Raw genomic sequence first — 15,856 nt, forward strand, 5'->3', positions numbered from 1 at the left:
GGACTGCAGGGCCAGCCCTTTTGTTCTGTATTCTCCCATGTCTAGTGAGACACTGAGCCATGCTCTCTCCCCTCTCCAGGTGAAGCTAATGTGCTTCCCCTCGCAACTCAGGTTCCCTTTTAGAAATAGAATGGGTATAACACAGTCAGAGCCCTTTGCATGCATTTCCATTTTCCATTGAAATCAGAAGCATTTGTGTTGTTTAAACAGTTCTATTAATATTGCAAGTCAACGTGGTGTTGTGTTGTAGGGACAAAATTAAATGGAAAAGTGTTCCCATTGGCTTATTGTTTGTTTGTGCGTCTCACTGCAGTGGGCAGCATCAGGGTTGCAATAACACTTGTAGACACATGCTCTGCAGCCAAGGTCATCAATAAACTGCTCTCTTGCCTGGACCAGGGTCTCAGTGGGTCAGCTTTACACCTCAGTGTTCCTGACACAGCAGCCAAGATGCATCTTCACTCAGATCTGTAGTCTGATGTCCCGCTGGCCAAATCTCATATAAAATGATGCTGGGTCTGATTCAATCCACCCTGCAGCGTTCTTGTTCATGTAGCTAGATCTGTTTTATTCAGTGTGGATTTATAACGGCAAATAGTTAACCTCCAATCAAAACCCTATTATTTTACCAAAACATTTAGTAATTTAGCAGACGCTCTTATCCAGAACAACTTACCGGAGCATTTAGGGTTAAGGGCCTTGTTCAAGGGCACATAGGCAGATTTTTAACCGCTAAGCTACCTGCCGCCCTCATGAAATATGTTTATACGGCTGTGTAAATTCTGCAGTGTGGTTCTGATTAAATGTGGCTTCTTTTCGAGACAGTGCAGCAGCTTCTCTCTAGTACCGTTGTGAAGTATTAAGTTGTCCCATCTCTTCTCTGGATTGAGGAGCCTGTGATGGGGTTATTATAAAGTACTTATAAGAAAGGGTGCCTGTGAAAAGTCCAATTATGCCAACTGCCAAACAGGTTGGCAGAGTGGAAGGAGCTGCCATGGAAATGAATTCTAATTTTCCTCTTCTTTGTTGTTTTACAGTGTATTGTCAGGCTCTGGCTGGCTGCAGTCAGGCAGCACTTAGAGCAGCTAGCTTATCTAACAGAGGATCAGTGAATGGCCTAGTCTTAATAATGCATGTGTACGTATGACCTAGTATATTTACATTTGTCAAGGATAGAGTATGTCTGCAGCAGGTCAGGTGTACTTTTAAGACTCTTTCAATCCCGCGGAGGTTCTGTCTTGAAAGCATGCGCTTTGAAGGGAATTCCCAGAAATGGAGTTGAAGTAAATTGAGGCCATGTTAAAGGCTGGTTTTGGAAGCTCCTGAATGATTAGAGAAGAATGTCAAACTGAAAGCTTTTTCTGAAGAACCTTTCAGAAGTGTACCTACATTTGGAGGCTGGTGGGAGGAACTATATGAGGACGGGCTCATTGTAATGGCTTGAATGGAATAAATGGAACGGAGTCAAATATGTGGTTTCCATATGTTTGATACCGTTCCATTTATTCCATTCCAGCCATTTCAATAAGATCATCCTCCCATCTCTCTCCACACCAGCCTCCTCTGGTACTGTCTGTTCCTCTGAGGCTCATGTTTACACCTCAAAGGCTTTGTTTTATGTAGCAAGCGTGAAAATAATAGGGATGTGGCTGCGCCAAACGAGATACATTAAACACAATGTCTTGCAAAAATTTGCATGTGGATTTTGGGGCAAAGTTGTAGAAAAATATTGTATTTAAAAAATATATTAAAATTGAGTGTACAAAACATTTCTGCTCTTTCCATAACATAGACTGACCAGGTGAATCCTGGTGAAAGCTATGGTCCCTTATTGATGTTACTTAAAACCACTTCAATCAGTGTAGATGAAGGGGAGTAGACAGGTTAAAGAAGGATTTTTAAGCCTTGAAACAATTGAGACATGGATTGTGTGTGTGACATTCAGAGGGTGAATGAGCAAGACAAAATATTTAAGTGCCTTTGAACGGGGTATGGTAGTACAGTGGCAAGATAAAGTATGTGAACCCTTTGTAATTACCTGGATTTCTACATAACTTGGTCATAAAATTTGATCTGATCTTCATCTAAGTCAAAGAATAGACAAAACAGACTCGAACTAATAACACACAAAAAAATTATACATTTTCATGTCTTTATTGAACACGCTGTGTAAACATTCACAGTGTAGGGTAGAACAAGTATGTGAACCCTTGGATTTAATAACTGGTTGATCTTCCTTTGGTAGCAATAAACTCAACTAAATATTTTCTGTAGTTGCGGATCAGACCTGTACCACGGTCAGGAGGAATTCTGGATCATTCATCTTTACAAAACTGTTTCAGTTCAGAAATATTCTTATGATGTCTGGTGTGAACCGCTCGAGGTCATGCCACAGCATCTCAATCGGGTTGAGGTCAGGACTCTGACTGGGCCTCCACCAGACTTTACAGTTGGGATCAGTTTTTGATGTTGGTGTGCTGTGCCTTTTTTTCTCCACACATAGTGTTGTGTGTTCCTTGCAAACAACTCAACTTTAGTTTCATCTGTCCACAGAATATTTTGCCAGTAGTGCTGTGGAAAATCCAGGTGCACTTTTGCAGTGGCTTCTTCCGTGGTGTCCTCCAATGAACACCATTCTTGTTTAGTGTTTTACATATCGTAGACTTATCAACAGAGACGTTAACATGGTCCAGAGATTTCTGTAAGTCTTTAGCTGATACTCTAGGATTCTTCTTAACCTCATTGAGTATTCTGCGCTGTCTTTCCCTTACGGGCACTCCTAGGGAGAGTAGCTAGCAACAGTGCTGAACTTTCTCCATTTATAGACAATTTGTCTTACCGTGGACTGATGAACATCAAGGCTTTTAGAGATACATTTGTAACCCTTTCCAGCTTTACGCAAGTCAACAATTATTAATCATGGGTCTTCTGAGATCTCTTTTGTTTGAGGCATGGTTCACATCAGGCAATACTTCTTGTGAATAGCAAACTCAAATTTTGTTAGTGTTTTTTTATAGGGCTAGGCAGCTCTAACCAACATCTCCAATCTCATTGATTGGACTCCAGGTTAGCTGACTACTGATTCTAATTAGCTTTTGGAGAAGTTATTAGCCTAGGGGTTCACATACTTTTTCAAACCTACGTTGTGAATGTTTAAATTATGTATTCAATATAGACAAGACAAATACAATAATTTGTGTGCTGTTAGTTTAAGCATGCTGTGTTTGTCTATTGTTGTGACTTAGATGAAGATCAGATCAAATTTTATGACCAACTTGTGCAGAAATCCAGGTAATTCCAAAGGGTTCACATACTTTTTCTTCCCACTGTAGGTGCCAAGCACAGCAGTTTGAGTTTGTCAAGAACTGCAATGCTGCTGGGTTTTGCACGTTCAACAGTTTCCCGTGTGTATCAAGAATGGTACAACACCCAAAGGACATCCAGCCAACTTGGCACAACTGTGGGAAGCATTGGAGTCAACATTTTGACACCTTGTAGAGTCCATGCCTGACGAATTGAAGCTGAGGGCAAAAGGGAGTGTAACTCAATATTAGAAAGGTGTTCCTAATGTTTTGTCCACTCAGTGTATATTTGTTTGTCTGTTTAGATTTTGGCATACATCCTGGAAACCATACTGTTATCCATGTTAGTCCCTCACTGGTTTAGAACCATAGATATTGTTCTTATTCTACTTAGAACATTCACAATCATAATTTCTCTGGTCATCATAGATCACAACATATTATGTTTCAAGATTAAGATTTATAACATCTTATTTTATCTTTCAATAATTAGCAACTTGATTCTGTAGTTGGAAAATAACCCTCCCAAACAACTTACCCTCCATGTATCTACAATAATAATTTCCTCCTGTCTGATGGAATTATGTTCTGGTCATTTTCTTGCAGTCTCCTTTACATTGTTACCTGGTAAATATCAATACTCTGAAAAGGGAAATGATGGAGGAATTTAACATTTAAACAAAATGAATGGCCAGTCGATCAATGGAGAGGACTGATCTTATCAGATTACTGCAGGTCCAGACTCCAATCTGCATTTATTATATAATACCTTAGAAGTGAGCCTTGCCATCTAAACGCTGATGTATAATAAGCAGGAGTAAAACGTATCACACAGACAAACAAAATCAATACAATTCAATTCAACCTCTTAGGCCAAACGCAGGACTCTGTCATTAGTCTTTCTGTATACAACTGGGAAGAGAACACACAACTATCTAGTTTTGGTAGCCCTTTACACTCAAACACATGGTAGCCCTTTACACTCAAACACATGGTAGCCCTTTACACTCAAACACATGGTAGCCCTTTACACTCAAACCCATGGTAGCCCTTTACACTCAAACACATGGTAGCCCTTTACACTCAAACACATGGTAGCCCTTTACACTCAAACACATGGTAGCCCTTTACACTCAAACCCATGGTAGCCCTTTACACTCAAACACATGGTAGCCCTTTACACTCAAACACATGGTAGCCCTTTACACTCAAACACATGGTAGCCCTTTACACTCAAACACATGGTAGCCCTTTACACTCAAACACATGGTAGCCCTTTACACTCAAACACATGGTAGCCCTTTACACTCAAACACATGGTAGCCCTTTACACTCAAACACATGGTAGCCCTTTACACTCAAACACATGGTAGCCCTTTACACTCAAACCCATGGTAGCCCTTTACACTCAAACACATGGTAGCCCTTTACACTCAAACACATGGTAGTCCTTTACACCCATATACGGGTTGAAAATGGCAGATTTGGGCACTGATAAGCGCCTAAATTGGAACGCAGTGGCTGTACATGCTATAAATGACGTCAGACCTCAAGCTCTGCGCTTCATAGCGCTGTATGGCTTTTGACTGACAGCCATTCTTAACTTGAGCACCGCATGCGACAATAAATTGCCCCATCCCTCCTGCTAATTTTTTATTAAAAAAATATAAATAAAAAAATATAAAAAAAATAAAAAATATTTGACCTTTATTTAACCAGGTAGGCAAGTTGAGAACAAGTTCTCATTTACAATTGCGACCTGGCCAAGATAAAGCAAAGCAGTTCGACACATACAACGACGCAGAGTTACACATGGAGTAAAACAAACATACAGTCAATAATACAGTATAAACAAGTCTATATACGATGTGAGCAAATGAGGTGAGATAAGGGAGGTAAAGGCAAAAAGGCCATGGTGGCAAAGTAAATACAATATAGCAAGTAAAACACTGGAATGGTAGATTTGCAATGGGAGAATGTGCAAAGTAGAAATAAAAATAATGGGGTGCAAAGGAGCAAAATAAATAAATAAATAAAATACAGTAGGGAAAGAGGTAGTTGTTTGGGCTAAATTATAGGTGGGCTATGTACAGGTGCAGTAATCTGTGAGCTGCTCTGACAGTTGGTGCTTAAAGCTAGTGAGGGAGATAAGTGTTTCCAGTTTCAGAGATGTTTGTAGTTCGTTCCAGTCATTGGCAGCAGAGAACTGGAAGGAGAGGCGGCCAAAGAAAGAATTGGTTTTGGGGGTGACTAGAGAGATATACCTGCTGGAGCGTGTGCTACAGGTGGGAGATGCAATGGTGACCAGCGAGCTGAGATAAGGGGGGACTTTACCTAGCAGGGTCTTGTAGATGACATGGAGCCAGTGGGTTTGGCGACGAGTATGAAGCGAGGGCCAGCCAACGAGAGCGTACAGGTCGCAATGGTGGGTAGTATATGGGGCTTTGGTGACAAAACGGATTGCACTGTGATAGACTGCATCCAATTTGTTGAGTAGGGTATTGGAGGCTATTTTGTAAATGACATCGCCTAATCAGCAGCTGCAGGACACAAAGTTAAGGAATGTTCAGAAAAAAATATGCTATGTAGAACAAACATGCCTCTCTGACATGTTGAATAAGGAATAACGTCGGCTCTATTCACTGATCCATCTGCAACGGTTAAGAACGTCTTTCAACTGAACGTGGCCCAGGTAACATTACCAGTAGCCTATATGAAAACAGGAAAACATTTGGTGGCACAGAAAGAAAGGGAAAAGAATAACAAACAATTTATTGACTAAATGTATCTTGTCACTACACTATATCTGACTGGGTATTTAAATCTATTTTGAGTTCATGTGGACCCAGTGACTCGGAATTTCAGCCAATTTCATGACACCACTCTTGAGTCGAGCACAGGGGACTTGGGACTCGATGTTTAGTGACTCGACTACATAACTGGGCAAAACAGTCAATAGCTCTTGTTCAAATTCATTAGCCACCGTTCTACTTTTGGACATCAGTGTGACTTGATAACAATGGCAATGACAAGACCGAGTGATGGAGGTGCAACCCATACTAGGCTACTTTGCAGCACCATCTGGTGATTGTTCTTCTCTCTCTCTCTCTCTCTCTCCTCACTCTCTCTCTCCCTGGCTCTGTGTCTGTCTCGCTCTTTCTCTGGCTCTCTGGCTCTGTCTCTCTGGCGCTCTCTCTCTCTCTCTCTCTCTCTCTCTCTCTGCGCTTGTGTGTCTGTTTGTTTTGTATGTCATGTGCAGAATCTATGGCTGAATTAGGAATTTACATGACCAGATAGTTCTTATATAATATATTATTTATGTTTGTCTTATTTCTGCAGCTGGGAGGATAATATGATGTTATGCAGAACAATATGTTGGTAGGACAAGGTTATGTATGTTTGTACAGATGGAAGTCAGTGATTTATGTTTCCTATAGGTTAATGAGGCAATACAAATGTGATGTTACTAAAATGTGGCTAAAATGAAAGGGCATTAAGTTGACAAAAATGGCCCACTATTTTCGTCATTTTGACAATAACTAGATTAAATCATTATTCAAATGACAGTAATGTGACTAAGACTTAATTATAATTTAGTCAAGATGACTAAGACTAGACAAAATTTAAAAAAAAGAGTGCCAAAATTAACTCTGACACACACACACAGTGGGGCAAAAAAGTATTTAGTCAGCCACCAATTGTGCAAGTTCTCCCACTTAAAAAGATGAGAGGCCTGCAGGTACACTTCAACTATGACAGACAAAATGAGAAAAAAAAAAAAAAAAAAAAAAATCAAGAAAATCACATTGTAGGATTTTTTTATGAATTTATTTGCAAATTATAGTGGAAAATAAGTATTTGGTCAATAACAAAAGTTTCTCAATACTTTGTTATATACGCTTTGTTGGCAATGACAGAGGTCAAACGTTTTCTGTAAGTCTTCACAAGGTTTTCACACACTGTTGCTGGTATTTTGGCCCATTCCTCCATGCAGATTTCCTCTAGAGCAGTGATGTTTTGGGCTGTTGCTGGGCAACACGGACTTTCAACTCCCTCCAAAGATTTTCTATGGGGTTGAGATCTGGAGACTGGCTAGGCCACTCCAAGACTTTGAAATGCTTCTTACGAAGCCACTCCTTCGTTGCCCGGGCGGTGTGTTTGGGATCATTGTCATGCTGAAAGACCCAGCCATGTTTCATCTTCAATGCCCTTGCTGATGGAAGGAGCTTTTCACTCAAAATCTCACGATACATGGCCCCATTCATTCTTTCCTTTACACGGATCAGTCGTCCTGGTCCCTTTGCAGAAAAACAGCCCCAAAGCATGATGTTTCCACCCCCATGCTTCACAGTAGGTATGGTGTTCTTTGGATGCAACTCAGCATTCTTTGTCCTCCAAACACGACATGTTGAGTTTTTACCAAAAAGTTATATTTTGGTTTCATCTGACCATATGACATTCTCCCAATCTTCTTCTGAATCATCCAAATGCTCTCTAGCAAACTTCAGACGGGCCTGGACATGTACTGGCTTAAGCAGGAGGACACGTCTGGCACTGCAGGATTTGAGTCCCTGGCGGCGTAGTGTGTTACTGATGGTAGGCTTTGTTACTTTGGTCCCAGCTCTCTGCAGGTCATTCACTAGGTCCCCCCGTGTGGTTCTGGGATTTTTGCTCACCGTTGTGATCATGTTGACCCCACGGGGTGAGATCTTGCGTGGAGCCCCAGATCAAGGGAGATTATCAGTGGTCTTGTATGTCTTCCATTTCCTAATAATTGCTCCCAGAGTTGATTTCTTCAAACCAAGCTGCTGTTGTGGACAGGTGTCTTTTATACTGATAACAAGTTCAAACAGGTGCCATTAATACAGGTAACAAGTGGAGGACAGAGGAGCCTTTTAAAGAAGAAGTTAAAGGTCTGTGAGAGCCAGAAATCTTGCTTGTTTGTAGGTGACCAAATACTTATTTTTCACCATAATTGGCAAATAAATTCATTAAAAATCCTACAATGTGATTTTCTGGATATTTTTTCCACATTTTGTCTGTCATAGTGTACCTATGATGAAAATTACAGGCCTCTCTCATCTTTTTAAGTGGGAGAACTTGCACAATTGGTGGCTGACTAAATACTTTTTTGCCCCACTGTACATACATACTGTACATGCATTCATGCAACACACACACATCACAACTGCTGCTACCAGACTCTTATTTACTATCTCTAATACTGCACAATTTAAACACTTGACCCCCAATCTCTCTTTCCCTGTGTAAATATTGTACTATACATTTGCCTTCCTGTATTATTGTTATGCTTAAATGTTTATTCTATTCAACTGAGACATTTTCTTTAAGTTTGTATTCTTATCTTTTATTATTTCTTATGGTTGTTTCAATGTCGAGAAGGAACCTGCAAGTAAGTATTTTGTTGGACGTTGTCTACCGTGTGTATCCTGTACACAGGACTAATAACACTTGAAACTGAAACTTTTAATTTGTTCTGAAATGTAGGGTAGAATAAGAGTCTTTATAAAGGAATTGGATTATAAAGCTCCTACACTAAAGTCTACAAGTTCTGTGGTGTGAAGACACAACAGGTGTGGTCAATAGACAGGGACTCACTCCTAGCTGGAGTGAACTCATGCAACTGTGGTATTGCAGCAAGAGAACATGTCTGGTTGACTTCAGTCTGGATGTACTTGACTAATCTCACCTGTCACACTGCAGGGGCATGAAAGCCAGCTCTCTTTGCTGAGCCGCTGAACTCAAACACAGACTCATACGTGAGATTGCGAAGGGTGACTCAGGGGTTTTGAGCTTTTTATAGAGGAACAACAAAGTAATAATGCAGGACGAAACCAATTTGGTTTCTAGGGTTACAATCCTTATGCCCTTATGTCTAATCATCTTTATTTCATTAGCAACAGGCGTGTCATTTATCATAGCATCTGGGGTGCCTTAACACTCTCAGGAAAATGTATGTTCATCTGTCAATTTTATTGCATAACCATTTTTCAAAATGTGGATTGTACTTTTGAATGATAACCTTGTTAAGTGTGCTAATTAAAAAATCCCCAAGGCTCTTTCCAAGTGGAGGAAAAGTGAACGTTAACAAAGTGCTTACTAAATGTCACAAAACTCACACACTTATCAAGCCACTCAGAAAAGACTCAACTCTCTCTCGCTTTCTCTCTCACTTTCTGTCTCACTTTCTGTCTCACTTTCTGTCTCACTTTCTGTCTCTTTCTCTCTGCAGAGCTCCCCAGCAGTCCACCAGCCCAGTTCACCTTCAGACCCCTACCCCCACCCCCGCCCCCTCCCCACGCATGCACATGTGCCCGCCCGGCCCCTCATGCTCATGTTTCTGAGGCACTGCAGAGGAACACCCTGCCGGCTCGGAGCCAGGCGATGGATGGAGATCCCACTCAGCCGGCCGACAGAGACAGAGGCCAGCTCCACAACAGCTGGGCACTCAACAGCAACATCCCCCTGGAGACCAGGTAAGCCTTGGCACCTCCACTCTCACCTGCCTAGTAATGGGGTCAGTTCAATGTGGCAGACACTTTAACAGCTCTGTGGCCATAGTTTCCACAATATGAGTCATGCAGGGCTCTTGGCCTCTTTCCCTCCATGTTCTTAATCACTGTGACACCACCGGTAACTTGGATCCAAAAAATAGCACTAGATTTGAGAAAGTAGATTGAATGAACATGTTGTTGGCATGAGTTAAGTGTTGCAGAGAGGACCCCTGTGACTTCAGTCACAGACCTCTCACACGTCTTTAATGATTCACACTTGATAGAGAGATGAATAATGGTGTTAATTCATAATGAGGGGTTGGTGGTGTGTAACTAAATCATATCATTTTGAAGAGATTCAGGGCTAAGGCTTTTGAGAAGTGAAGTGGTGTACAAATCCAACATAAATAGGTACATGATTAGCTGAAAATACTGAAGATCAAGGCCTTTACAAAGCAAATCATCGATTTAACAGCAAAAAGCCTGTTGAGTTCACAATTAGCATATAAAGAAATGTTGTGTCAGATGTGAATAGTAAAATAGCTATTGTAGTTAGTTAAAGGAAGGTTGCCAACATCTGACTGGTGTGGGAGTCATTAATGACAATTAATGAAGGAACAACTTGTTTTGAAGTGTAGCTGTTCATCCCAAGAGGGTTATTGGTTTTTAAATGGACATCCAAAGGGAAAACCAGTTCAAGCAGTCACCCTTTATGAACACTCTTTTCTTTTAATAATGTCATCATTTTTGTGATTTCCAAGAGACCGAAATGTGACCTTTATCCCTTTGAGCTTATGAACTTGGAATGAATTATCTTTGTCCTGCTTGAAAACCAACCTGCCAGATGAGATAATTAGTTTCTCTTTCTTAGCTTTGTTCTGCTAGAGTATGGGAGATGAAAGTAGTTGAAACAGAACAGACTGTGACAGGTTAGTAGCAAGACTGCTTATTGATAGGAAATCAAAGGAAGAAGCGATGGCCGCCAACAGCTGTGTTGGGTCGAAGGTGAAATTGAAAAGGGTTGCCAAACAATGATGTCACACTGTCTAATTCACTGTTTTTGCACACTTGAAAATGGAAAAACTATATTAACTTAAAATGTGCTGAGCTCTACATGCTTCATGCTTAGAAAATGGCAAATTCAATTACTTAGGACCAAAAGCAACGAGGTAAATGTTCTATCCTTATTTTCTATCCTTCAATCAAAACATTTCCCGCTTGTTATTAATGGCAAGGCTTGTTTATCTTTAGGTTTTAATATGCAAAGCGGGACCACTATGACAAGAAAACTATGGATAAGTAAATGAATCATGAAGTAGAGAACCTTTGTCAAGATTGACAATTATGTTGTCTGCTTTTTCAGATCGTTTTTTCACTCAAAGGTTTGTCCGTGAAATGTGAAATGTGGCGAGGGAAAGGATGAGCCGACATGTTCATCTTGGTGTATGTGTCGCTGGTGTATTTGTCTGTTCCCCCATTGTTTGGTAAACCCACCAGTGCTTGGTGCTTTATAAATGTATTGTAAATTGAAAATAAGCAATCCTATCATTGGTAAACAACTTCTTTCTGTTGACTAAAAGAAGTTGACATGTTGTCTTCAGAGAAAGACGTGTGAAACGAGCGTTATCAGCATCAGTAGGGAGAAGACTACATCATAGAAGAAAACATGGGCCTACCTTAGGTATGTTTTCTCCCCCACGCATTGTATTCAAAACATCCATAACGACCTATTAGGTGTACAGTGCCTTCAGAAAGTATTCATACCCCTTGACTTATTCCACACTTTGTTGTGTTACAGCCTGAATTCAAAATTGATTCAAGAGATTTTTCTCACCCATCTACACACAATACTCCATAATGACAAAGTGAAAACATGTTTTTAGACATTCTCATTTACATAAGTTATCACACCCCTTAGCCAATACATGTTAAAATCCCTTTTGGCAGTGATTACAGCTGTGAGTCTTTCTGGGAAAATCTCTAAGAGCTTTGCACACCTGGACTGTACAATATCTGCCCATTATTATTTTCAAAATTCGTCATGCTCTGTCAGATTGGTTGTTGATCATTACTAGACAACCGTTTTCAAGTCTTGCCATAGATTTTCAATCAGATTTAAATCAAAACTGTAACTCGCCGCTCAGGAAAATTCACTGTCTTCTTGGTAAGCAACTCCAGTGTAGATTTGGCCTTGTGTTTTAGATTATTGTCCTGCTGAAATGTGAATTCATCTCCCAGTGTCTAGTGGAAAGCCGATAACCAGGTTTTCCTCTAGGATTTTGCCTGTGCTTAGCTCCATTACGTTTATTTTTCTCCTGAAATACTCCCCAGTCCTTAGCAATTAGAAGCATACCCATAACATGATGCTGCCCCCACTATTCTTGCAAATATGGAGAGTGGTACTCAGTAATGTGTTGTATTGGATTTGCCCCTAACATAGCATTTTGTATTCAGGACAAAAAGTAAATGTTTTTGCCACATTTTTTGCAGTATTTCTTTAGTGCCTTGTTGCAAACAGGATAGATGTTTTGGAGTATTTATATTATTTTCACTCTGTCATTTAGGTTAGTATTGTGGAGTAACTACAATATTCTTGATCCGTCCTCAGTTTTCTCCCATGACAGCCATTAAACTTTGGAACTGTTTTAAAGTCACCATTGACCTCATGGTGAAATCCCAGAGCGGTTTCCTTCCTCTCCGGCAACTGAGTTAGGAAGGACACCTGTATTTTTGTAATGACTGGGTGTATTTATACACCATCCAAAGTGTAATTAATAACACCATGCTAAAAGTGATATTCAATGTCTGCTTTTTTATTTTTACCCATCAACCAATAGGTTTCCTCCTTTGAGGGGCATTGGAAAACCTCCCTGGTCTTTGTGTATGAATCTGTGTTGGAAATTCACTGCTTTGTATGTGTATGTTGTGTATTGTTTAGGAAATATTTTAAACATCTATGAAAAAAATGAGGTAGTCATTCAAAAATCATGTTAAACGCTATTATTACACACAGAGTGAGTCCATGCTACTTGTCATGTGACTTTGTTAAAGAACTGTTTACTCCTGAACTTATTTAGGCTTGTCATAACAAAAGGGTTGAATACTTATTGACTCAAGACATTTCAATTTTTCATTTGTAAACATTTTGAAAAACACAATTATACTTTAACATTAAATCTCTATTTAATCCATTTTAAATTCAGGCTGTAACACATCAACATTTTGAAAAAGTCAAGGGGTGGGAATACTTTCTCACCACAATTCTCAGAGATCTACAGGCAGTTCCTTCGACTTCATGGTCACAGGTGGACTCCAGTCAAGTTGTAGTGACATCTCAAGGATGATCAAAATAAATTGGATGCACCTGAGCTCAATCTGGAGTGTCATAGCAAAGGGGAGTGAATAATTATATAAATGAGATATCTGTATTTCGTTTTCAATACATTTGGAAACATTTCATAAAACATGTTTTCTGTTTGTCATTATGGGGTATTGTGTAGATGGATGAGAGACAAAAATGGGGGCATGAATACTTTCTGAAGGCACTGTATGTAATATACAAAAGTGACAACAATGACAAATGAACACAATTAGGTTTGCGGGAGGGGTAGTGGTACTTGAACGTCTCGAATTTGATGGAGTAGGTAGATCCTCCCTCCCTTATGGTGGATCTCAACGACTGCTCATTAAGGCCCCACATATATGTAGAGGTCAAACACTCTGCATAGGGGATGAGAATGTCACCATGCCTGATGTGGCTGTGTGCTGACTTTCTGTTCACACCTAAACGAACCTTGTTGTCGATATTTAAACCTAATACAATGCCAGCATTCATGTAGATCAGCAAATTGCTATCCAATACCTCCTCTTGGCATTGTATATCTTATCATTGTCAATTCTAATTAAATGAAAGGTTTGACGTGATGGCCGATCAATAACATCACCACACTTGATGTTTTGTCTTCACATTTAGAAAATTATAACTGTTCTATTACTGCACGTTCACTCTAAAGGCTGGGTGATGTGTTGTTGACAGTTTTAACACTGTTCTCTTGGCTTTGCCAAATAAACCAAAATACTGAATATTTACCAGAGATTATATATATTTGAGTTGATTTCAGATTTCTGTGTTGTCAACTCTCACCAGCAGACATTACCAATTAAACATAGCTGTCTTCCAATTGATTAGTATACTGTAACATCAAGTGTTTTTCAGACCGCTAAAATGACTAGCAATTAGGTTCACAGTATCACCCACCTCCACAAGCACCTTCAGAGGGATATTATGAGGAGCCACTCCACACATAGGCCTACTGTATCTCCACAAAATGGTGGTTTAACATATTATATAATCAATGGTGAAGATCAGTGATCAATAGAGTGATCACCAGATCATCATTACAGACGTCTTGTATCTTTATGATCCAAAAACGTACACTCTTAGAAAAAAAAGGTGCTCTACAGGCTTCTTCAGTTTGTCCCCAAAGGGGATACATTTTTGGTGCTGGGTAAAACCCTTTGCAGAGGGTTCTATCTAGATACCTCTATGTAGGGTTCTTCAAATAACCCACTGTATATGGTTCTACCTAGAACCCCCTATGAAGGGTTGTGCCTAGAACCATTTAGTCATCTAAAGGGTCTTCCTAGAACCGTCTATTAAGGGTTCTACCGAGAACCCTTTTTATCTTTGGAGGGTTCTTCCTAGAACATCCTGGTACATCCTGTTTCCATTGATCATCTTTAAGCTGTTTCTACAAATTTATTGGACATGATTAGGAAAGGCACACGTCTGTCTATATAAGGTCCCACAGAAAAAAACACGAGGTCGAAATATTTATCCGTAGAGGTCTGAGACAGGAGTCGAGGCACAGATCTGGGGAAGTGTATCAAAAAATGTCTGCAGCATTGAAGAACACAGTGGCCTCCATCACTCTTAAATGGAAGACGTTTGGAACTACCAAGACTCTTCCTTGAGCAAATCTGACCATAACTCTATCCTCATGATTCCGGCTCAAACTGAGCAATCGGGGGAGAAGGGCCTTGGTCAGGGAGGAGACCAAGAACCTGATGGTCACTGACAGAACTCTAGACTTCCTCTGTAAAGGTGGGAGAACCTTCTCTGCAGCACTCCACCAATCAGGCCCTTATGGTAGAGTGGCCAGACGGAAGCCACTCCTCAGTAAAAGGCACATGACAGTCTGTTTGGAGTTTGCCAAAAGGCTCCTAAAGGACTCTCAGACCATGATAAACAATATTCTCTGGTCTGATGAAACCAAGATTGAACTATTTGACCTGAATGCCAAGCGTCACGTCTGGCACCATTCCTACGGTGAAGCATGGTGGTGGCAGCATCATGCTGTGGGAACGTTTTTCAGCAGCAGGGACTAGGAGACTAGTCAGGATTGAGGGAAAGATGTACAGAGTAAAGCACAGAGAGATCCTTGATGAAAACCTGATCCAGAGCGCTCAGGACCGTGAAGGTTCACCTTCCAACAGGCAACGACCCTAAGCACACAGTCAAGGCAATGTAGGGGATTTGGGACAAGTCTCTGTATGTGCTTGAGTGGCCCAGCCAGAGCCCGGACTTGAACCCAGTCAAACATCTCTGGAGAGACCTGAAAGTAGCTTTACAGCGACGCTAACCATCCAACCTGACAGAGCTTGAGAGGATCTGCAGAGAAGAATGGGAGAAAATCCCCAAATACAGGTGTGCCAAGCTTGTAGCCTGAGGCTGTAATCGCTGCCAAAGGTGCTTCAACAAGTAGTGAGTAAAGGGTCTGAATTACTTACAATTGGGTTATATATATATACTACCACTGGTGGAACTATGTCTTTGTCTCATGCAGCTGTGTGACCCAATGGGTGAATAAACTTGGTTTAAGCTTTACTAATCAGTTGTGTGTTTTACTATGTTCATTTAGAACATAACACCAAGAAGACCTGAGGCTGTAATCGCTGCCAAAGGTGTTTCAACAAAGTACTGAGTGAAGGGTCTGAATATTTACAGTTTGTAAATGTGATATTTCAGTTTTTTTTATA

The 15,856-nt window shown here is 40.5% G+C and overlaps 1 protein-coding gene across 1 annotated transcript in view; it reads left to right on the top strand.

Annotated features, from left to right (window-relative positions):
* tenm1 (teneurin transmembrane protein 1) overlaps positions 1-15,856 on the top strand; it is a 244,532-nt gene that overhangs the window by 85,134 nt on the left and 143,542 nt on the right. Inside the window, exon 4 of the mRNA XM_036937297.1 lies at positions 9,556-9,799. Coding sequence (XP_036793192.1) covers positions 9,556-9,799 — 244 coding nt within the window. The remainder of the gene's footprint in view (positions 1-9,555; positions 9,800-15,856) is intronic.

The sequence above is a fragment of the Oncorhynchus mykiss genome, chromosome 12 (assembly GCF_013265735.2).
Source record: "Oncorhynchus mykiss isolate Arlee chromosome 12, USDA_OmykA_1.1, whole genome shotgun sequence".
In the NCBI taxonomy this organism is placed as follows: domain Eukaryota; kingdom Metazoa; phylum Chordata; class Actinopteri; order Salmoniformes; family Salmonidae; genus Oncorhynchus; species Oncorhynchus mykiss.